Source organism: Chrysochloris asiatica, unplaced genomic scaffold (genome assembly GCF_000296735.1).
Source record: "Chrysochloris asiatica unplaced genomic scaffold, ChrAsi1.0 scaffold00182, whole genome shotgun sequence".
In the NCBI taxonomy this organism is placed as follows: domain Eukaryota; kingdom Metazoa; phylum Chordata; class Mammalia; order Afrosoricida; family Chrysochloridae; genus Chrysochloris; species Chrysochloris asiatica.
In genome coordinates this window covers 780916-805826 of record NW_006408700.1, presented here as the reverse complement: position 1 = coordinate 805826, position 24911 = coordinate 780916, and the positions used below count along the sequence as shown (strand labels likewise).

At 39.9% G+C, this 24911-nt stretch overlaps 1 protein-coding gene across 2 annotated transcripts in view; it reads right to left on the bottom strand.

The window, feature by feature from the left end:
* GRM1 (glutamate receptor, metabotropic 1) overlaps positions 1-24911 on the bottom strand; it is a 680560-nt gene that overhangs the window by 492734 nt on the left and 162915 nt on the right. For both annotated transcript variants that reach the window (XM_006872052.1, XM_006872051.1), the window contains one exon: positions 8861-9110. In XM_006872052.1, coding sequence (XP_006872114.1) covers positions 8861-9110 — 250 coding nt within the window. The remainder of the gene's footprint in view (positions 1-8860; positions 9111-24911) is intronic.

The following is a 24911-nucleotide window of genomic DNA, read 5'->3' as shown; positions in this document are numbered from 1 at the left end:
AACAATAATTGTTGTTGTTAAGTACCAATCAGTCGGTTCCTACTGATAGCAACCCTGCATAGGGTTTCCAAGGAGAGACTGATAAGTTTGAACCACCGATATTGTGGTTCAAATCAGCCTTGCGGTCCGATCCACTGCTTTATTCCACAGCACCACACCAGAACTCTAAAAGAGTAATTGGTGGGCGTGCCATGGGGTCGGTTCCAACTCTTAGTGACCCTGCATAGGCTTTCTGAAGCTATAAATCTTCATGGGTGCAGAAAGCCTCATGTTTCTCCTGCAGAACACCTGGACGTTTCGAACTGCTGACTTTGAGGTTAGCATCCAGCCTCATAACCACGACGCTACCAGAGGAATTGAAATTCATTTCCCCACTAGAAATACTTCAATTAATTTTCCCCTTTTGGAAAATCTTAAAAATCTTTTTTAAGGTAAATTTAAACAATGAAATAAATCTCTGGAAGAGAAAGGAAATTAACATTAAGATGTTAATGTCAACATCTCTTAAGCAAAACAATCACAGCCCCACACACAAGATAACTTAAGTTATAGTGGTTAAGAATCTGATTCTGGAGTTCAAATAGATTACCTGGGTTCAAATTCCAGCTCTGGCTCTGTGGGATTATTTGACAAATGACTCTACTTTTCTGTACATGAAATGGGAATAATATTAGTACCTATCTTATCTCATAATAAATGAATCATTCATATAAGCAAAGTGCATAGAACAATGCCTGCCATAACCCACCCACTGCCATCAAGTCTATTCTAATCCACAGAAATCCTATAGGACAGAAGAGAACTGTTCCGTGGGGTTTCCAAGACTGCAAATCTTTTCAGGAGCAGACAGCCTCATCTTTCTCCTCCAGAGCAGCTAGTGGGTTTGAGTCATCAGCCATGCAGTCATTTAACCCCTCATGCCACCAGGGTCCCTTCTATGCATGGCTTAGTAAATGCTGAATAACCATTATCACTATTATTATCCTTCTATATTTGGCAAGCATAGGTCTGTAAAGTGTCTAAAAAGGGCAATTTCACAGATCCAAGAAGAAAGATTGGTTGCTTGTTTTATTTTGCTTTTTGCATGATGACTAACTTGATTGTGGTTCATTGATTTGCTTGTTAAAAATACTATGCCAGTTTGTTCAGTGTCAAATGTTTGATTCTCCTATGGGTCAACTGGTTATATTCAATGATCACAGATTAAAATACTAATACTGGAGAGCTGTGTTCAATGAATTCTGGCTTTAACAAATAGATTCATGGAAAAGGTAACTTGGATAGAGCAAATTCATGAATGGCATTAGAATAAACTGAACGTATAAATATACTCCTTATTTGTTGTTGTTAGGTGCCTTCAGATCAGCACCAACTCATAGCAACCTTCTGGACAACAGAACAAAACACTACGAAGTCCTAGAGCGCCCTCACAATTGTTGTTACGCCTGGACTCATTGCTGCTGCTACAATGCCAATCCATCTCACCAGGGGTCTTCCTCTTCCTCACTGACCCTCCATTCCACAAGCATGATGTTCTTCTCCATGGACTGGTCCCTCCTGATAAGGTGTTGAAAGTATGAGAGATGAAGTCTCACTATCCTGGCTTCTAAGGAAGATTCTGGCTGTACTTCTTCCAACACAGTTTTGTTTGTTCTCCAGGCAGTCCATGGTACTTTTAAATTTGATCATGTTGTTGTTGTTAAGTGCTGTCTAGTCAGTTCTGACCCATAGTGACCCTGTATAGAGTTTCCAAGAAGCAGCTGGTGAGCTTGAATCTCAGACCTCGCAGTTCAAACCGATTTTGCAGTCCAGTGTTATAACCCACAGTGTCACACCAGGACTCCAAAAAAATTGGTCATAGCTTAAACTACATCTCTAACTGCCATTGAGTCAATCTCTGATTCATAACAACCTTAAATAGAGTTTCCAAGGCTGTAAATTTATGTAAGTGAAAAGTCTCATCTTTCTCCGGCAGAGTGACTGGTGGATTTGAACTGCTCATCTTGTGGTCAGCAGTCTAGTATTTACCTGACAGCACCACGAGACTTCTTTTAGTCCACAGTTTGTTGTTGTGGCTAAGTGCTTTCAAGTCAGTTCTGACCCACAGCGACAGTGCATAGCTTTTCTGAGGAGCAGCTGGTGGATTTGAACAACTGATACTGCAATTCAAACCAACCTTGTGGTCCAGTGCTCATCCTACAGTGCCACACCAGGACTCCTTAGTCCAAATGTTGTTGTTGTTGTCAGGTGCCATCGAGTCGGAACCGACTCATAGCGACCCCATGCGCAGCAGAACAAAACAATGTCCAATCCTGGGCCAACCTCACTACCGCTGCCACACTTGAGTCCATCAATGATACCACCTGGCTGATCCATCTAGTTGGGGGTTCTTCCTCTTTTTCTCTGACCCTCCACCTTACCCCGCATGACATCCTTCTCCAGCGACTGTTTCCTCCGGACAATATGTCCAAAGTAGGAGAGACGAAGCTTAGCCATCTTGGCCTCCAAGGAGCACTCTGGTTGCACTTCTTCCAAAACAGATCTATTGGTACTTTTGGCAGTCCATGGCACTTTCAGTATTCTCCTCCAACACCACAACTCAAAGGCATCAATTCTTCTACAATCTTCCTTATTCACTGTCCAGCTTTCACATCCATATGAGGCTATTGAAAACACAATGGCCTGGGTCAAGCGCACCTTAGTCCTCAAGCTGACATCTCTGCTCTTCAATATTTTAAAAAGTTCCTGTGTAGCAGATTTGCCCAATGCAATATGTCATCTGATCTCTTGACTGCTGCTTCCATGAGTGTTGATAGTTGATCCAAGAAGAATGAAGTCCTTGACAACTTCAATCTTTTCTCCATTGATAAGAATGTTGTTTATTGGTCCAGTGGTGAGGATTTTTGTTTTCTTGACATTGAGATGTAATCCATATCAAAGGCTGTGCTCTTTGATCTTCGAAAGTAAATGTTTCAAGTCCTCTTCACTTTCAGCAAGCAAGGTTGTATCATCTGCATATCATAGGTTGTTAATGAGTCTTCCTCCAATCCTGACACCAAGTTTTTCTTCATAGAACCCAGCTTATCATATTATTTGCTCAGCATACAGGTTGAATAAGTATGGTGAAAGAACACAACCCTGTCTCACACCTTTCCCAATTTTAAAACTTTCAGTGTTCCCATGTTCTGTTCGAACAACTGCTTCTTGGTCTAGGTACAGATTTCTCAGAAGTACAATTAAGTGTTCTGGAATAATCATACTGCTCAATGTTGTCCATAGCTTGTCATGATCCACACAATCGAAAGCCTTTGCGTAGTCAATAAAGCACAGGTAAACATCCTTCTGGTATTCTCTGCTTTCAGCCAAGATCCATCGGACATCAGCAATGATATCTTTCATTCCACGGCCTCTTCTGAATCCAGCTTGAACCTCTGGAAGTTCTCTGTCAATGTAGTCCAAATAGCACTAACATATTTTCTAGGACTGGAAAATCAGTAAGAATAATTTGGAGTCATCCTTTCATTATTATTGAAAAAAAATGGGATCAGCGATAAAAAGTAACTCAAATAAAACCACATGATTACTTCATGGCAGACCTCAGACTCCTAGTCCAAACTCTCCCACATTTATTAAATACTTATCATTTTATGTGTTATTTGCTATTAGTTCTGAGGACTTCCCTTAAAAAGTTCTATTACTTTAACATTATAGTTCACTCTTCAGTTATAAGCAATTCAGTCCCAATGAGTGATTGTGGGACTCTACTGACCATTGTAAAGCCATGAAATAAATGGGGAATTATTTAGGGTTACATTTTGAACATAACAGTTACATTATCTGACTTAAATTTTTGGAAGATCACTATCATGGATTGAATTGTGCCCAAAAAATATGTGGTGTTATTCCTAATCCCTATATTTGTGGTTTCAAGAACAAAGATGTCAGTTTGAAAAGTAAAGTGTGTCTGACCCAAGCCATGGTATTTGCAATATGCTTGTGAAAGTTGGGCAATGATAAAGAAGACCTTAGAAGAATTGATGCATTTGAGTTGTGGTGTTTGAGAACTATATTAAAGGTATCATGAACTGCCAGAAGAACAAACAAATTGGTGATGGAAGAAGTACAGCCAGAATGCTCCTTAGAAGCCAAGATGGCCAAACTTGGGCTCTAGTACTTTGAATATATTACAGGAGGGACCAGTCCCTGGAGAAGGATATCATGCTTGATAAAGTGGAGGGACAGTGAAAAAGAGGAAGGCCCCCAATGAGATGGATTGACACAGTGACATCAGCAATGGGCTCAGCGTAGCAGCAATCGTGAGGATGCTGCAGGCCTGGGTGGTGTTTTGTTCTGTTGTACATAGAGTCACTATGTATGGAACCACTTGAAGGCATCTAACAACAATTCTTGTGGTTTCAATCCCATTTGGGAATGGGTTTCTTTTGTTATGATAATAAGTCAGTATTAGTGTAAGGTAGTTTCAGTCAATCTCTTCAGAAATATAAAAGAGCAGATTGAACACACAGCCAAGCAAACAAGTGCAGATGCACAGCACATGAGATCTCCAAGGAACCAGGAAACAGAAGCTGAGAAAACACAAGGCCCTTTCTCCAGAGCTGACAGAGAGCTAGAACATTCCTCAAAAGAAACGCTCTAAATTCAGACTTCTACACTCCAAAAGTGTGAGGAAATAAATTTCTATTTGTTAAAGCTCCATACTTGGGCTATTTTTGTCATAGCAGCATTAAGCAACTTAAGACAATCACTTTGGTTTCTATGTTAAGAATAGATGGTAAGGAGAGGCAGAAATCAGTTAGGAGGTTATTACAGTAACTGCAGTAAAAATTGATGGTGATTTAGACCAAGATGGTAGCAGATGGAGTGGTTATAAATTGTCAAAGCCTAGATGTTTTTTATGGTTGTTGTTGTTAAGTGCCATCGAGTCAGTTCCAACCCATAGCGACCCTGTATAGGGTTTCCGAGGAGCAGCTGGTGAGCTTGAACTGCTGACCTTGCAGTTCAAATGGCTTTGCAGTCTGACACATTAACCCACAGAGCCATGTGTCTGACCTTTGTGTCATGTAAACAAAAAGAAGAGTCACAAATTATTCCAAGGGCCTTCATGTTGTTCTAAGTGCAGTCAAGTCAGTTCTGACTCATAGCGACCCTGTATAGGGTTTCCAAGGGGCATCTGGTAGGTTTGAACATCTGATCCAAGCTCATGATTTTTTCAACCACCTCACATCTATGCAAAACTTGGATAATGAAAAAGGAAGACAGAAAAAGAACTGATATATTCAAAACTATAGTGTTGGCAAAGAATATTGCCAGAAAAATGAATAAATCAGTCTTAGATGAAATATAATCAGAATGCTGCTCAGAAGAGCATGGCAAGACTTTTACTTGCTTATTTTAGATGTAGAGTTCTGGTGTGGTGCTGTGGGTTAATGTGCTAGACTACAAAGTCAGTTTGAACTGCAAGGTTGGTGGTTCTAGCTCACCAACTGCTCCTCAGAAGCCCTATACAGGGTCGCTATGGGTCGGAACTGACTCGATGGCACTCTAAATGAGATGAGCTCAATGAGAGGAGCTAAAACAATAGCTGAAGCAATGGACTCAACAAATTAATGATCACAGGGATGACACAGCCCTGGGCAACACATCATTCGTTCTCTTATACATAAGGTCATCGTGAGTCAGAGCTGACTAGAGAGCGACTAATACAAACAATTTTTCAAACTAAATTTCATTTTCTTTCATGTACACCATGATCTACTTATCTTTATCCCTTTGAAAATAGACCCATCATCAACTACACAATGACTCATGGGAACCTGGCAGCAACCAGATTCATTCCAAGTTTTTGAGGAGCTACAAGGGAAGTATCAAATGGCTTCTGACCTAAGAATTTCTCTCTTGGAAGACTAAACTTCTGTAAGCAGAAGGAAAGCATACCTACAACAGTACTAACGTAGCTGAAATTGACATGGAATCCCTTGGGTCATATCTTGGAAATGGGGAAACCAACCTTTTATAGATTAAGTTATGTCCCCTACAAAGAATATGTCCTGAATCCCTACACATGAAAATGTGACCTTGTTTGAAAATCGTTTTTGAAGATGTTATCAGTTAGGTTAACATGAGCTCATACTGGAATAGAACGAATCCTAATTTAAAAAGACTTGGATCCTTATAAAAGAAGATATGACACATACACACAAGGAGATGAAGAAAGTATGTCATGTGACACTGAAGCTGCAAACCAAAGAACATCTGGAGATATCCGAAGCTAAGGAGAGAGGCATGGGATGTTTTCTGTCTCAGAGCCCTTAGAAGGGGTCAAAACAGCCAACACACTGCTCGTGAAAACTGTAAGAAAATACTTTTTTTTTTTTTCTTATAAGTCATACACTTTGTGGCATTTTGTTGCACCAGCCCTAAGAAACAAATACACAAGCCCGCCAAATGTCCAATGACTTGTGAGACTGAGTGGTCTTTTGGGTAGAATTCATCTCATGAGGAGTCTTTTGGGTAGAAGAAGGAGAATTAATCATCTGAAGGGAAGGTTAATTCTAAGTGTAGTTTTGTCCTCCGCTCAGCGAGCTCCCCATCGTCTCATATTTGCATCCCAGGGAAGGAAGGGAGAGCTATAAGAAAATAATAATTTTTAAAAAGAAACCTGTTTTCCCCAGAAGTGCTTCAGCTTGGTTTTGTTGTTGTTAGGTGCCATCGAGTCGGTACCAACTCATGGAGGCCTTATGCTCAGCATGGTAGTAAAAAGCAATATCAGATTAAATTTCTTTTGCAGGATATAAACCAGAAAGATATTGGTGAATTCCCTTAATGAGACACTGATTGTAGTCAAACTTTGGCATCTCCAGGATTCCATGCATCAGTGATAGTGACCATTTGTACAGAATACTGATCTCAGAAACTTGGCATACATTATGATGATAGCTCCCAAGGATATGTCAACAGAGTCAGCAATGTGAAGAGCAGATTGGAGAGAAAAAAAGAGGTAAACACCACACATAGCTGACCTTTTCATAAGCAAGCGCATATAAAACTCAAAAATACCTGCATGCGCTGAATTGCATTATGAGTAGATAAGCAAGAGTCAGAGAAGCTTAGGTTTACATTCCCGACCTTCCTTTAAAAATTAACTTTGCATTACATGTACATCTAAATTTTAAATAATGATAGTAGGTTGAGTTCTTTGTACTCATTGCAGCATTTTTTTTTTTTTGTAATGATATTTTATAATTAGGTTGTCTCCACGGCATATAACCACATCTTTCACGAAGATTCACATATTTGCTGCATCTGTTCAAGATCAGCAGAAGTCAGGTAGACAGCCTCTTTGGGAATATGCAAGAGAATGAATTTTGCAAAACAGGCTATTGTTGTTGTTTGCAATGATAAACATGAGAGCTTGTGAAAATAAGCATGCTTTATAAAAGCAGTCATTAAATAAAAACAATGAAAAGGACTGAATATCTGAATGTCATCTGTGTTGGTACATTTATCAACAACCCTATTCAGTGCAACACCTCAGCAACGCTGCTTATGTCCTTGCCACTCTGCAAAATTAGTAATGGTGTTTCTTTAAAAATCCTTTTTAAAATTTCTTAAAAGATGTGTCTTCTTCTGAACACTTTATGTAGCTTCCCACAACTGTATCATGTTGAAAAAGCCAAAATGGCACTTGGTACCAGTGTGCCAATCTTTCCCAAATTCAGTCATTAATCTGATATTGAATTAAACTTTGACCTTGGTTCTATCCCATCTTCTTATCAAAGGTTTTGTGATACCTTAGTCCAGATGATGGTAAATTACACTTATTATTATTTCAGTTGTTACCCCAAATACATGCCTTCATTTATATTAGTCAGCCCTCTATGTTTCTACACTTAGTACGTATTTTTCCTCTCAGTTGTTGCCTTCCATTCATCAATACACCATTAACACTTGTATGCTTAAGAAGTATTAAGGTATGTTGTTGTTGTTAAGTGCCATTGAGTCAGTACTGACTCATAGCGACCCTATATAGGGTTTCTGAGGAGCAGGTGGTGAGCTTGAACTGCTGACCTTGCAGTTCAAAGTGATTTTACAATCCAGTGCATTAACTCACTGTGTCACACCAGAGTAACTTTCTATGACAGGGATGGGGAACCTTTTTTCTGACAAAATTTATAACATTATTCAAGGGCCATACAAAAATTATTAACGTAAAAATTAGCCTGTTATATTGAGTTAAACATTTAATTAACTCACCCCTAATGTGATGGCCGCAGTCCTGGTATGGCACTATGGGTTAATGAACCATACTGCAAAGCCATTTGAACTGCAAAATCGGTGGTTCAAGCTCACCAGCTACTCCTTGGAAACCCTACACAGGGTCGCTAGGGGTTGGAACCAACTCAACGGCTGTTAACAGCTTATGTGGCGCTACAGGTTAATGCGCTGGACTTCAAAGTCGGTTTGAACCACAAGGTCAATGGTTCAAGCTCACCTAGCTGCTCCTTGGAAAATCTCTACAAGGTCGCTATGAGTCGGAACAACTCGATGGCATTTAACAGCAACAACAACATACTGTCTGTGGGCCAGATATTCCCCACCCCTGCTCTAGGACAAGACCTGTCTTGGCAAACAATGAATTTCTAACTTCTTCTGAAATTGTCTCATCCTCTTGTCATCTACTGTCCTGCTCTTTCTATCAAGAAGTTAATGCAGCCAAAGACATCAAGAACCAATGCTCAGCTCAGTATATCCCATCTCACTTCTGGAGTCACCAAGTCCAGTTGGTTAGAGTGAGAATATGTGTGCCAAAGTTTGTGAGAAGGAACGAGAGAGACGTTACCTGCCAATAAGTAAGAGTTCGCCCACCACGCCAAGGCGCCGCATGGCACTCAAGAGTCCTCGGACAGTCATGCCTTCACAAAAGCAGACCACCACTCTGGCCTTGGGAAGCCGCTCTCGGAGCTTGCGTAGGAGTCGATCAAAGCTTTTCTCCCCAGCATTGCTGTAGATTTTGTCTGAATGGGCGATGCAGAGGCCTTCCTGGGCAGCCAGCTCTTTGAAAGCATCCATTCCACTCTCTCCATAATTCCCTGTCCAAAAAGAAGCAACAGATGTTCAAGAGGCTTGTGTCAGCAACAGCATCAAAAGCAGGGATAAGGATTTGTTGGTCAAAGAGTGGAAGGGAAAGTGCAAAATCATTTGTAAGGATAACTGGGACTGACAGAATGAGAGAGGGTAAGAAGTTTATCTTTCTATCTGGAGGGATAAAAGAGAATAATCAAATATAATCAAATGATCAGCTCTGGGGAAAGGTGGAGAAACTATTGGCACTAGGGCAACCACAGGAAAACAAGTTTAGTAAAGCAAAGGACTGCTGGCCTATTTGACAAAGATGATTAATAGAGGATGTCCCAGATTTTAACAATGTGGGAAGGAATCAGCACTTTGGGGTAGGAAGGTCAATCAACACAATGAAAAGGTCTGCCCATTTGAGGACTTTCTAGAACTGGCTGCCAGGTGAGGAACAGCCACTCATGCTGAAATAAAGCCTTGTAACATTTCCAGGCAGTGTGAGTAAGCAAAGCAATTGGAAACCCAGCCAAATCAGAGTAGATGAGAAATAGCTACAGGGGCTCAGTCACATCCACCATCTTCTGATGAAGTGATGGGATTATGATAGGTTGCTGTCTTATATTTTGATTGCAATTTTATCATTCCTATAGTATAATACTATAGGATGATATAAGGAGCTCTGGTAGCATAGTGGTTACGACTTGGGCTGCTAACGTCAAGGATAGCAGTTTGAAACTACAAGCTGTTCTGTGGGAGAAAGATGAGGCTTTCTACTCCAGTAAAGATTTACAGCCTTGGAAACTCTGTACAGTGTTGCTATGAGTTGGAACCGACTCCACAGCACATAGCCACCATAGCATAGTTTGTTTAGAAAAAAAAAAAAAAATTAGGAATTCATAGCAAACCATGAGATAAAACAAATATCACATTTTAAACCAATTCCCTCTCTATCTCACTGACAATTTCAGCCTCTGTTTTAGTGTCTTCTCTCCACAGCACATAACCACTACCACCACCACCATAACCTTACTCTAGCTGGAGTTCCTGGGTAGTACAGTTAGGCACTTGATTACTAATTGAAAGTTTGGTGGTTTTTTACCTATCCAGACAGAGGTAAGTTGCTGTAGGAAAAGCATTGGACTTCAAGGTTGGTTTGAACCACAAGGTCAGTGGTTCAAACCCAGAAGTCACTACTATGAAACCCTATATAGAGTTGCTAACTGACTTTTTGGCACTCAACAACAACAACAGACAGGGGTAAATGTGCAGCACAAGATCTCTTTGAAATGTTTAAGAGAAAAGTTTGAGAGCTAAGGTGCACCTGACCCAAGCCACTGGACAATGAATTGATGCATTTGAGTTATGGTGTTGCAGAAGAATTGATGCATTTGAGTTATGGTGTTGCAGAAGAATATTAAAAGTATCATGGACTGCCAGAACAAACCAATTTGTTTTGGAAGAATTACAGTCAGAATGTCCCTTAGAAGCCAGGATGGCCAGACTTCATATCCCTGGAGAAGGACACCATGCTTGGTAAACTGGAGGGCAGGACTGGGCAATGTTTCATTCTGTTCTGCATAGGGACACTATGAGTTGGAGCTGACTCAACAGCACCTAACAACAACAGAGGTATCTTAGAAGAAAGGCCGGATAATCTTTCTCCAAAAGGTCACAGCCTTGAAATCCCTGTGGATTACAGTTTTTATTGTGCAATACAAGAGGTCATCATGAGTTATACTTAACATACTGTCAACAGTTTTGTTTTGTTTTTGTTAATATCCCCAGAAGATGAGAATAGGTGTAGTATCCCAGGAGGGGACTTAGGGCTTGTTAGAAGCCTATTTTCATACTAGTTAGGAGAATGGTTACTACCAGCTCTTGCTTTGACTGATGCATTAGCCTTCTAATTGGTGGACCTGCTTCCACTCTTGCTCCCAACGATCCATCCCACACATAACAACCATCAAGTTCCAATTACTTCACAACATACTTGGAATGAAACCCAAACTCCTTCCTCTGAACTACAAGGCTATACATCCTCTGAGCTTGTCAGCTTCTCCAATCCCATCTCTTACCACTTCCCCTCCCTTACTGTCTCAGCCCCTGAGACTCTTTCTCCTCCTGGAACACCCAAAATCTTGTCCATGCCTCTGAGTTACCTATTTCCACCACCTGAAATGGTTCTCTTCTGCCAGATGTTCTTGTCATCTGTTTCTCAACATAAATATCACCTCCTTGGAAAGTCTTTCCTAATCGGTGAGCTTAAAGTTGTTCAGGAAATCGTGACCACGTTCCTTGTTCTTTTGTTGGTATTTACATCTGATATGTTTTTCATTTTGCTCTTTCCCTGAGAATGTAATCTCCATAAGACTATCTTGTCATGACTTTTTGTGAACAATAGTTACAGACATTCAAATACACAATAAAAGTGCATTTAATATAACTGCTCAGGAGAGAAATGGGCTAATGTCAGAAACAAGCAACTTAGAAAGTAGAAGCAAAAGTGGATAATGAACACAGGAGGGGAAAGTCACTGAATTCCATTAATTATCAAGAGAATTCAATTAAAACAAGACACTTTTTATTCACCTACCAAAATATCAGAATTTCAAACACTATTAATATTCAGTGTTGACAAATACATTCACTGTTACTGAAAGGAGTTCATAGTTTTTGGTGGACAATTTGACAGTATATACCAAAATCTTCAAGGTAATTACCAGGGAAATATAAAACCAAACGCACTGCCATCAACCAATTCTGACTCATCTAGCAATGGTTGTTGTTGTTGTTAAGTGCTGTCGAGCCAGTTCCAACTCATAGTGACCCTGTATAGGGTTTCCAAAAAGCAGCTGGTGAGTTTGAACCTCTGACCTTGTGGTTAAAACTAACGTTGTAGTCCAGCACATTAACCCACAGCGCCACAGCCAAACTCCTAGCAATGCTTAAGCCAAAATAATTTTTAAAAAAGAATTCAATTGCCAAAAAAGTCTTAAGACTTTCAAAGTTCCATCAACATTGAAATGGAATCTAATAAAACTGCCCTGCATTTTAAAGAAGTTTTCCTGTTTCCTGTTTCCTAATATTAAATAACCAAAAATATAGTTTTTGCCTCTTTAGTCATCCACCTTCCAAGACCTAATCCAATTTGGGGAAAGCCAAACAGAAAAAGCACTAGCACATTACAATAACCTCATCTCCATGGGCTATGGGAACACATCATGGCTCAGACAAGAGGCACTGACTGATTACAAACTGCACCTGGCAAGTAAACACCTCAGCATCTGCAAAAGTGGGCAGGAGAAAGGAAGTCAGATGCAGCTTTCTCACAACAAATGCAGGTTCAGGAATCCACAAGGAAAGCATTCCTCACCAGCTGACCGTCTCAGCAAAAGACACTTTTCTGCTAAAGTGCCCACTCATGGGCATATAATCACAAGCCGATTTTACTTCTTTATTGAAATATAAACAAGGAAGACTAAATGAGCAAGAATGCTCTATGCATTCGAATAAGAAAATCCTGATGTTTTGAATCTAGTTAAGACCTTAGATAGAGTCCTTGAGTGGCACTGTAGGATAAGCACTAGACTGCTAACTACAAGGTTGGTGGTTGAAACCTACTAGTTGCTCCTTGGAAACTCTATTGTTGTTGTTGTTATTAAGTGCTGTCGAGTCGGTTCCGACCCATAGCAACCCTGTACAGGGTTTCCGAGGCTGTAAATCTTTACAGGAGCAGAAAGCCTCATCTTTCTCCCGCGGAACAGCTGGTAGTTTTGAACTGCTAACCTTGCAGTTCGCAGTCTGATTCGTAACCACTACACTACCAGAGCTCCTTTGGAAACTCTATACAGGGTCACTATTCATTGGGACAGACTCAATGGCACTTAACAACACCAACAAAAAAGACCTTAGACACAGTTTGTCCAAACCCCTCAGGCTACAGACAAGCAAATTGAGACTGAGAGAGGTGAAGTGGCTCAGTGATGAGCATGCAGCTTATTCCAAGGTTACTGCTGATTTTTCTTAATAGCTAAAGACAATGATAGGTGTAATGTTTTCATAATCTAAAAGAATTCTTGGGTAGGTTGACAGGGTCCAAGAACTATTTGTCCCAATTTCTTTATTTATAATTTCTTGTTCGGACAGCAATTTTACATTACACAAATTAATAGAGAGTGGAATATCATACATTGGACCACATTTTAACTGTTCATTTCTCACATGAAACTTAAAAGGTTTCAAACTAGCACATATGTGTTCATGAGATTAGCTCTAATATAAGAATAACAATCATAATTTGTGCTTTTATAAATCTTTATGCTTTAAAATTTGCATGCATAAACATTACCTTGGAGTCTTGGTCTGGTGCTATAGGTTAATGCATTGGACTGCAAAGTCAATTTGAACCACAAGGTTGGTGATTCTAGCTCACCAGCTACTCCTCGGAAACCCAATACAGGGTTGCTATGGATCAGAAAAGGAGCTCTGGTAGCATAGTGGTTACGAATTGGGCTGCAAACCCCAGGGTAAGCAGTTTGAAACCACCAGCGGTTCCGTGGGAGAAAGATGAGGTGTTCTGCTCCCATAAAGATTCACAGCCTCAGAAACCCTATAGAGGGTCGCTATGAGTCGGAACCAACTCCACAGCACATAACAATAACAACATGGATCAGAACCAACTCAATGGCACTTAACAACAACAACAAATGTTATTTTATTTGAATCTCAACAACTCTGTTGTGCCCATCTTATTGATTATAGTACTATGTGCAGGAGCCCTGTTGACATTGTGAGTTAGGCGTTGGACTGGCAGTTCAAACCCACAGAGCTCTACAGGAGAAAGATGAGGCTGTCTCCTCCTATAATGATTTGCTGTCTTGGAAAGCCTACCTAGGCTGTCTATGAGTGAGAATCAGAACTGACAGGCTAGCAGTGGGACGTTCCAGTTTGGAATACTATGTTAAAAGGAGCATACTAACAGGGGAGAAAGCAATCTCCAGAGAGCTGTAAATTCAGATTTCTCTCATTTAGTAGCAGTAGAACTAGTTAGACTTGACAAGCACAATTCTAAGTATCTCATAGAACTGCTATAGATTAAGAATCAGGGAGTGCCTTGAGAAAGTACCACTTGTTTGGGGTCTTAAAATATCAACAGATTTTCAATAAAAAGAAAGAAAATGAGGGGCATATACTCTTCGGCTGTCTACCATACCATGAACAGACAATGCCAAACTCAAGATAAAGACTCTAGACCTGGATCCCTCCCTCGGGCTCTCCTCCACCCCATACCTGCCACTTGGGCCTCCGCTGGCTTTCCCTGGTAATTGGAGAGTTTATTTAGATACTTGTCTGCATATCTCTTAATGGAAATGTGAGACTATACAGAACATACTTGTAATAAAACACTTCAAAAATAAAAGGGCCATGTAATTGTAAACACTCTTAGCTAGTAGAAAATGGCATGTTTCTCATTTGATTGTTTCTGTTGCTATGTGCCACAGGGTCAGTTGCAACTCATAATGACCCTGTATACAGTTTCTGAGGAGTAGCTGGTGGGTTTGAATCACCAACCTTGCAGTTAGCAGTCCAGTGTTTATGCTATAGTGTCATACCATTTTCATTGGATTAGTAAATACTTTATTAAGCTCCCAACCTAAAAAAAAAAAAAAATCCTGTGTTTTGAACAGTAAGTTGCTAAGAAATATTTGGCACTGGCTTTGCCTTCAATGTGTTGAATACTTAGGTGTCTAGCACTGTGCTAAGAACCTAAAGCATTCCATTTATTCATTACAAGAGCTCAATGAAGAAATTATAACACATGTTTTAGATGAGGAACCAGAAGCTCAAAGAAATTAAATATCTTGCCTGAGGTAAAGATGTAAAGCTTAATATCTGATTCAAAACTTCTTGCTCATAACCACCATTTTATACTGTCCTCAACAAGTATTTTTCATTGTGAAAACATGACACATGCACATAAAATACAGCAACAACTCTGAGTTGCACACGGGAAATGAAAAATACCATGATGTCGATTACTGGGTCCCAGGATAAGAACGCAAGGATGAGCACTGAAGACTTCTCAGGAAAAGTTGGGATGAAACTGGGGACTTGAAGAATGTAAAAACAAGGGGTTGGCATTCCAGGTGAATGGAGCAAACATGAATCCACAAAAGATATTTCTAGAGGCAATGAGTACAGGAGCCCTGCTGAAGCCAAAGCTTCAGAGTTTAGAGAATGATAGTGTGTGTATGCGATTTCTAGGGAGGCATCTGGCATTCCACTACAAGACTGCAATATGGAAATGTGCTATATGTTGATGTGTTGTAACAGATTTTATAACAGACTTTATTACAACTATCACAATGCTGCTTGAAACCTAGAGAGTCAGGCAAGAGTGATATCTGATAAAGCTCACAAAATAGAAACTCTAGTCTGATGAAATATTTTAATTTCTATCTCAGCTACACAACAAAAATTAGAGAGAATAAATGAAGATATTCTATAAAAGGGAGGCTTCTAAACCGAATCCATTGGGCGATTTATGAGATAGAACATGGCATTCACAAGTAAATTCCTATTGTTTGAAAAATAATTCAAGTACATAATAGAAATGGACATTATTATCTAGACAAGGTCAAAATTAAAAAGGTGCTAAAATACTGAGACAAATAGAAGTATCTCAGGAAAGGAAAACAAAAGCAATGGTTAAATTTCTGAGTTTTCCAAGCTACATATGGCTTGTAAGATGTCAGATATGATTACTATCCAACCAGATCAAAAGGAAATTCATTTATAAAAGCCTCATTTGTAGTGATTTAGTAGCTAAGTGTCACTGAGCAAGCAAGTCATGAATAAGTCCCAGAATGAACTGCTTCAGTAGGTACTGAGGAGGCCTCCTTAATATTTTTCTTGAACTCCTAAAATATTGATGATATGCTCAAAAAATAATCTGAGCTCTATTTGCCTGCTAAAATAGCATTTCCATCATCATGTGGTACCAAGTTCAACTACTGTTACTGTATCTTCACATATGTTCTTGATCAAACAACAATATTTAACATTTCTCATCCCTACCATACAAGAATTGATGCTTTTAAGTTATGGTGTTGGAGGAGAATATTGAAAGTGCCAAGGGCTGCCAAAAGAATCAACAGATCTGTGTTGGAAGAAATGCAGCCAGAGTGCTCCTTGGAGGCCAAGATGGCCAAACTTTGTCTCTCATACTTCGGACATATTGTCAGGAGGGACCAGTCAGTGAACAAGGATATCATGTTTGGTAAGGTGGAGGGTCAGAGAAAAAGAGGAAGACCACAACGAGATGGACTGGCCAAGTGGCAGCATCAATGGGCTCAAGCATGGCAACAATAGTGAGGTTTACCCAGGATCAGACAGTGTTTCGTTCTGTTGTGCACAGGGTTGCTATGAGTCGATACCGACTTGATGGCACCTACCAACAACAACAACATGTTGACACATCAGTTCTATGCGGGGAATCATTCATACAAGGAAAAGAATCTAGATAGTTCTTCACTTTCCTTAAACAGATCTTTCACTTTGCAAGATCTACCAGTCTAATTTTGGGGGGTGCTTTTAATCCCAGCCTTACTTCATGCTTCCATTCATTCCTTGGTGTTCTATAGTATCCCTATTGGGTCACATCTTATGTTAAGTACCTTCTAGTGGTCTAGAAACCCTGTATAGGATTTCCGAGGAGCTGCTGGTGGATTTGAACTGACGACCCTGTAGTTCAAAGCAAACCTGCTGTCCAGTGCATGTGGTCACCACAAATCTGAATCAACTTGATTGCAACTAACTACAACCCTAAAACTCCCAGGCTCCCATGATAATGAAGATATTCGTAATCTGGTCCCTTGGATCACTGACTAGTCCCTGTTCAAGATCCTGACACCTGGCCACTTCGCTTCCTGGGCCGTCTCAGACAAATAAGATTGTTCCCCAATTTCAAAAGAATTCTTGATGAGTAATGATTTTCCAGCACCTTCTGAGAATCTACTGCAGTGTTCAACAGTAGTCATGATGAGGAAATTCTTCTCTTTAGTCTATACCCCTTAAAATGAAATCTAATCTGATTTCCTTTTCTTTCTCATTGGAGACAAATATCAAGTGATTTGCATTCTCTTTTTATGGACATCTTTCAGGAAGTCATCACATCCTGATATGGTGCTGTGGGCTAACGCACTAGCTTGCAAAGTCAGTTTGAACCACAAGGTCAGTGGTTCAAGCTCACCAGCTCCTTGGAAGTCCTACACAGGGTCGCTATGTGTCAGAACCAACTCGATGGCACTTAACAACACCAACAACGATTCTGGAAGTCACAATTTGCTTTTCTCTTCTCCCAGAAGAATAAGTCCTATTATTTTAAGCAGGGATTCAAACCAGTTCATTCTAGTTTGGTCCCCTGGTGAAAATTTGCCTTTCCATCCCAGTTTTACTGAATCAGAATCTACAGTTCCACAACATAACCAGGTGATTCCCATAGATCCACAGGTGATTCTTATGTATTATTGTTGTTAGGCACCATGGAGTCACTACCGACTCATAGTGAGCCTATGCACAACAGAAGGAAACACTGCCCAGGCCTGTGCCAGCCTCACAATCGTTGCTACATTTGAGCCCATCGCTGCTGCCACTGTGCCAATCCATCTAGTTGGGGGTCTTCCTCTTTTTCTCTGACCCTCCATTTTTCCAAAAATGATATCCTTCTCTAGGGACTGGTCCCTCCTGTCAATATGTTCAAAGTATGATAGTCAAAGTCTGACCATCTCGGCTTTCAGGGAGCTATATTTCACCCAACACAGATTGGTTTATTCTTTGGGCAGTCTATGGTACTTTCAATATTCTTCTCCAATACAATAATTCAACTGCATCAATTCTTCTAAGGTCTTTCTTATTCACTGTCCAACTTTCACATGCATGTGGGGTTGTTGAAAATATCTTGGCTTGTGTCAGGAGCACCTTAGTCCTCAAACTGACATCTTTTGTGTACTCTTGTTATAATGTCGATTCTGATTCAGAATATCTGAGGTGGAAAGACAAATTCTCAGTAAGAGTTGAACCTGAATTAATTGGTGTGAAGCCTAGTCAGAGGTGGGGGAATCATCACCTGCCTTGAGGCACCCAGGTGGGAACATGTAAGTAAATTTACATAGAAAATCTCAAAGGGAAATCATTTGTACTAGTTATTCTTCAACTCCTAGCTCTAGCTATCCCCATCTGGGCAATTTCAGCATCCAAGTGGAATAAAGAGATTTACAACAAAGTGGCTGTCTTGTCTATGCGATTGGATTGAACCCAAGTATTATTTGTCCTTGGCTTGTCATGTTCTCAGCTGTGCCCTATAGATGAGTGGGTAAGAACACAGGTCCTGGATGCACATCAACTAGGCTTGGGTCCTGGATCTACCGCTTACTCTCAGACCCAAAACTACCTTCAAGACCTTTGTTCTCCAAGTTTTGGTTTCCTGTTGTGTAAAGTGGGGGTCATTATATCTGTCATTATATCTGTCATGATTGTTAAACTATAGGAGATAATGAATACAGCATTCTTACAAGCAGGTGCGGGGAACAGTGTTTATTTTTACTGTCCTCCCTAAAGTTGTAGAACCCAAAATTGGACATAAGGTTCTAGCACTGACCCAAGGGTTTTTGCTTCTCTTCCTTCCGTATTTCTATTTATAAAACCCAGGCTTGTGATTGTTTCTTTAACTGCAGTACTTCATTTTGCACTCATGGTCACCTTGTTCCCAGTCTGTCCCCAGATTATTTATTTCTGCCACATTGGCACAAAGCAAGTCCTTCCCTGTTATATATTTTTTTAACTTTTAACTTTTGGTGTTTACAGAATGTATTCACAAATCTATGTTTGTCTGTAGAGTTTTATGATCTCTGCCACTGAGTTTTTCTAAATTGCAACAGAAATACCTCACGGTACCTATTTTAAAGCTTTATTGAATAACCCAGTCTATTATGATTCTAGGAGTCCTGGTGTAGTGCTATAGGATAAGCACTGGACTGCTAACACAAGAAGTTTGGTTCAAACCCACCAGGCACTCCTTAAAAACCCTATACAGGGTCACTATGAGTTGGAACAGATTCAACTACACTTAACTACAACAATTACATTTCTAAAGAGTTCTGCTGATGTAATGGTTGAATATTCAGTTATTAACTCAAAGGTCAGTGTTTCAAACCCACCAGCTGCTCCAAGGGAGAAGGATACAACAATCAATCTGCTTGTGTGAAATCACAGCCCTGGAAACCCTATGAGGCAGTTCTACTATATTATCTAGGGTAGCTATGACGTACTTGATTGAAACAGATTTGTTTTTTGCTTTGTTTGTAATTGTGTCTCTCCTTGATGTTGAAATACAGAAATATTAAGAGAATGTAAAAAAATCTAAGTGATAAAAAACTACCAAAGGGGATCATCAAACTTGCAGAAAAATGACACTTTCTGTGTATATTTCCAAATACATAAAAGAGGTTCATAGAGGCAGCCCAGCCCTACAATACCTGTTCCCTTAGCCACATTTCTGAGGTATTGAGTACCCAGTCAAATATGAGAATGTTGTGTCCACAAACAAGACATTCAGAAAAAGTTGTTGTTGTTGTTGTTGTTGTTAAGTGCCGTCGACTCAGTTCCAACCCATAGCGACCCTGTATAGGGTTTCTGAGGAGCAGCTGATGAGCTTGAACCATTGACCTTGCAGTTCAAACGTCTTTGCAGTCTGGCGCATTAACCCACAGCGCCACACCAGGACTCCTCAGAAAAAGTACCCCCCCCCCCAAATATATACACATGCACTGTTATACAATATATATTGCTGCTGTTAAGAGCCATAGAGTCCGTTCTGATTCATAATGACCCTGTATTGGGTTTCTGAGGAGCGGCTGGTGAAATTGAACCACTAACCTTGTGATTCAAACCTACTTTGTGCTAGACTACTTAGCCAATAGGGCCACACCAGGACTTTCTATATATTCAAGTCCAAATATATGGTATATGGGTCAGAACCAAGCAACGGCACATATCAACAAAAAACAACATAAACATACATATGCATATATGTTGTTATTATGACCCATAGTGACCTTGTATAGGTTTTTCCAAGGAGTCACTGGTGAGCTTGAACCATGACCCTGTGCAGTCACATTAACCCACAGAGCCACACCAGGACCAGGACTATATATGTGTGTGTATATATACACATATATAATAACTAGTAAGGAGCTCTGGTACCATAGTGGTTACGAATCGGGCTAATAACCTCAAGGTTGGCAGTTTGAAACTACCAGCTGTTTCACGAGAGAAAAATGAGGCTTTCTGCTCCTGTAAAGATATGCAGCCTTGGAAACCCTGTGTTGAGTCACTATGAGTGGGAACCAACTCCACAGTACTTAACAACAACAACAATGGCAAGAGTTCATAAAAATGAAAGCTCCCATATACTTAAAGGACTCCTGGTGTGATGTTGTAGCATAAGCACTAGACTGCTAAGCACAAGGGCAGTAGTTCAAACACACCAGCCACTCCTTGGAAATCCTATACAGGGTCGCTGTAACTTAGAACCAACTCGACGGTACTTAACAACATATACTGATACTTGTGTTATAAACTGCTCCTTTCTTTTTTTGGATAATATTTAACATCAATGTCTTGAATTGTGTTCATAACCTTGGACTCAGAAATTTAGCTTTTAGAAAATAATTGCATTTTCCACAAAATTTCTATTACAAGAATTTTCTTCAAAGCAAATAATTAGGACAAAATTGAAAAAAAAAAACTTTAAACAACAGTAAAATGCTGCTTAAATAATTACTACTTATTTGCAAAAAGGAATATATGCAGCTGTTTTAAAAGATGAGGCAAAATTGTATTCAGTGTAGTAAAAAGTATTATGTTGGAATTGACTTGATAGCATGGTTGGGGTTTTTATTGGTTTAAGCACAAAAAATGATTTAAAATAGTATGCAAAATATAATCCTAATTTAAAATAAATATATACAAGTGGGTTTCAAAAAATTACTGGAAATATTTCATTATCTTTTAATACTATTTTTCCACAAAAATTTTAAAACCTCTCCGTATATGTGTTTGTTGTATGTACATATACAGGAACATGTATATGTATTACACATATACATGCATGTACACATACACGCACATATATACACACTCTGGAAAAGAATACATGAAAATTCTAACCAGGGTTTTCTTTAAATGGGATCAATATATATACAACTATATGTATTTCATTTTTCTTTTCTCTTTTTCTAATTTCTGTGGCGCTGGTCCGCAAGGTGGGTTTGAACCTCAAGGTTGGCAGTTCAAGCTCACCAGCCGCTCCTCAGAAACCCTATACACGCTTGCTATGAGTCGGAATGGACTTGATGGTACTTAACAACAACAAAACAAGTATTACTTTAGTAGTAAAAAGAAGTTTAAAATAAAAATGTGTAGGGCTGAAAATGGAATACTATGTTAAGCATAGCTATAAGGGAATATTTGGAGTAATTTCCTAGAAAGGGAAAGGAATCCTCATAGTATCTGTTTTTTCACGCTAAAAGAAATGAGTAGAAACATAGCTCCTGTTCTTAAGCAAAGCTGCTCAACGACCATGCATCACTTCTCATGCTATCTACACATGTATACTTAACCAGCATGCAGAATACATATTTCCTGATTAAAATTCTAGTCTGGGTTCCCCCAGTATATTAAAGAAGCAGTTTATTTCTCTTTCTCTCTGTTGTTTATGCTCGATGAGATGTGTTGGAGATGTAGATTTAATGATCTACCAAGGCTTTGTCCTAAGATACAAAATCAGGACACACCCTCTGATTACTGGAAGCTCTTAACAGAGCCTGGGCTACAACCCACAACCTTCGCTTTCCATCACAAAGATGCACTGCAGATTGGGACCAGGATGTTTGATCTATTGAAGTCTCTCCCCATTGGTCAAAAGTTAAAAACCATGTGAATAATATCTAAATATCATTTTGGCATTACTTGTAGTGAAGAAAGTCTTTTAACCAGTTTCTGTGTCTTCTTGTCTTGAAGTTTCTGTATCATTAAAGTTAAAACAAATCAAAATATGGTTTGGCCCAAAGCAGGTAAGCAGAAAGTGTTGTCGACTCCTAAAACAGTGACACAAAGAAACCTCCACTTATGGAGATCTTATTATGTCTAAATTATCTCTTCCTTATTTCTATCTGGTTGTATTTCTTCTAAGAAATACTCTTTGCAAGCACCACATTAACAGACTATTAATTGGTATCATAGTAGTTACGAGTCAGAGGGCTAACCTCAAGGTAAGCAGTTTGAAAATACCAGCTGTTCCATGGGAGAAAGATAAGTAAAGCTTTCTTCTCCCATAAAGATTTACAGCCTTGAAAACCCCATGCAGGGTCGCTATGAGTCGAAACCGACTCCAGGGCACACCACCACCATCAGTATGTTCTATGGACTCCTTGTGTGGCTCTGCAGGATCAGCACTAGACTGCAAACCACAAGGTAAACCATTCAAACCCACCAGCTGTTCCTCAGTCACTATGAGTCAGAACCAACTCTGCAGCACTTAACAACAACAGAGATTCTCTCTAAAGAACCCTGGTAGTAGTGGGTTAAGAGTTGGGCTTCTAACCACGAGGTCAACAACTTGAGTTTAGCAGCCACTCCACAGGATTAGGATGAGACTTTCTGCTCCCATAAAAATTTATAGCCTCAGAAGTGACCCAACAGCACACAACCACCACTACCACCCAGAGGTTCTATATTGCAGAATCGGGAAATTTCCTCTGAATTGTCTATTCCTTCATTCTTCTTCACTAAGAATTATTCACTTTTGTTTGGGGTGATTGTGCATAACCAAAAGTACTCAGTTTCTCACACTCCCTTGCAGCGAGAGCTATTCAAGTAACCCAGACAATGAAATTTAAGCAGAAGTTGCCAGGAGATCTATGAAGGATTCAGACTTGGTAGGCATACTTCTTAGGTACTTTGTCCCTGGAGGTGCAGCAGCTGTGTTGTAACCATGAGGAGTCAAGGATGGAAATGGCAGCTGCATACACTGAGTCTGAAAGAGAAGAAGACAGAACAGCCCAGATCCCTGCCACATCACTGAGCTGAATACCAACCTTGCACTGCCTTCCTCTGAGTACTTGTTACATAAGAAAGGTGTGTCCCTATCTGACAAGCCACTCTTAGGCTGATTTTCTGATATTTTCAGTTGTACACAGTCTTGGTACTTTATATGGCATTTCTCGAGAAATATTCCTTCAGGTGGAGAGCCAGGAGTCTTGACTGCCTCTAACTTGCTATGATCCTGAACTATTTTATCATTTTGTCTTCTTTACTCCTGTTAAACATGTAGGGTTCACACTAGGAGAACTCAAAGGTTCCTTAAACCACAAGCATTTGGTAATTCTAGAACAATATGAATCAGCACTCCTTCATAATCTACAGCTTCGTGTCAAAACATTTTTTTCATATGCTCAGTACTCACAGTAAGCATCTGCTTAGCAAAAAAAATTTTCAACAGCTTTTTTCTTCTCCAATGCTATTTCTTTTACAAGTATATTACTATAGGGAAAGAGGAAGCCTGTGTGTGTAACCATTTAAAATGTATCTGGCCTGTAGGTTTATTTTTGTCAATACTCACTATTCAATATGCAGTGACAGAAAGCAGGGAATAGGACACTGCCCTGCAGAAACAGCAAACGTTTAAGAAATCAAGGTTGCTTGAAGTCCAAGTTCATTAGGTGAACCTGAAGTAACATATTGTCCACTCTCATTGGACTGACATTCAGCCAGAGCCAGCTGTTCCACTGGCCCTCCAAGTAGCTACTTTTAGCTGTTTTGTGTTCACTGGAATTAACCCAACTGTATTGGCTAGGGTTACGATTAGGGTTGGCCTTCTGTTTACATTCTCCTTCTTACATCTCACGGAACCCTGTTGGCACAGTGATTAAAGTGCTCAACTGCTAACTGAAAGGTTTGCAGTCTGAACCCACCAACTACTCCATAGAGAATGATGTGGCCGTCTACTTCTGTAAAGATTTACAGCCTTGGAAATCCTATGGTGCAGCTCTAGTCTGCCCTAGAGGGTCATTATTAGGCAGAATGGACTTAACAGCAATAGTTTGGGTTTTTTACACCTTTTATATCATAAGTAGAGTTCTGGTGTAGTGCTGTGGGTTAATGAGCTGGACTGCAAAGTTGGTTTGAACCACAAGGTTGGTGGTTCAAGTTCATCAGTCACCCCTTGGAAACCCTAAACAGGGTCGCTGTGGGTCAGAACCAAGTCAATGGCATGTAACAACAACAACATGTCATCAATAAAAACTAGCATCTAACCAAGTCAAATTTTCATTTTCGTCAATATCTTGGTCAAAAAGAAATTCGGCTATGAAGGGAAATGCTTTTGATTCAAAGGACATGAGAACATCCTACAGGAATTGTAGTAAATTAAAGAAGTGTTCAATCTGGACTTGTAGAATCTAGCTGTGGCTTGGTTCTGCCTCAGTCTAACTATGACTATGTGTAAGTCTTGGACAAACTAGGTTCCCAGACATCTGAAAGAGGAGGGAATTGCACTGAACTTCTTCTTTTGAGTCTGTGAGTCCAGCCTAAGTTCTCTGTATCATGGAGGGAAAGGTTCATTCCATGCCACTCTGTGTCTTGGGCAACAGTTTGACCTGAATTTCATCTGAAATCTGGTTATGCAGTGTTTTCTGATGACTTTCCTAGTACCTTTGCAGTAATGCTGTTTTTATATGGGAGAGGTAGTATTGTTGGGT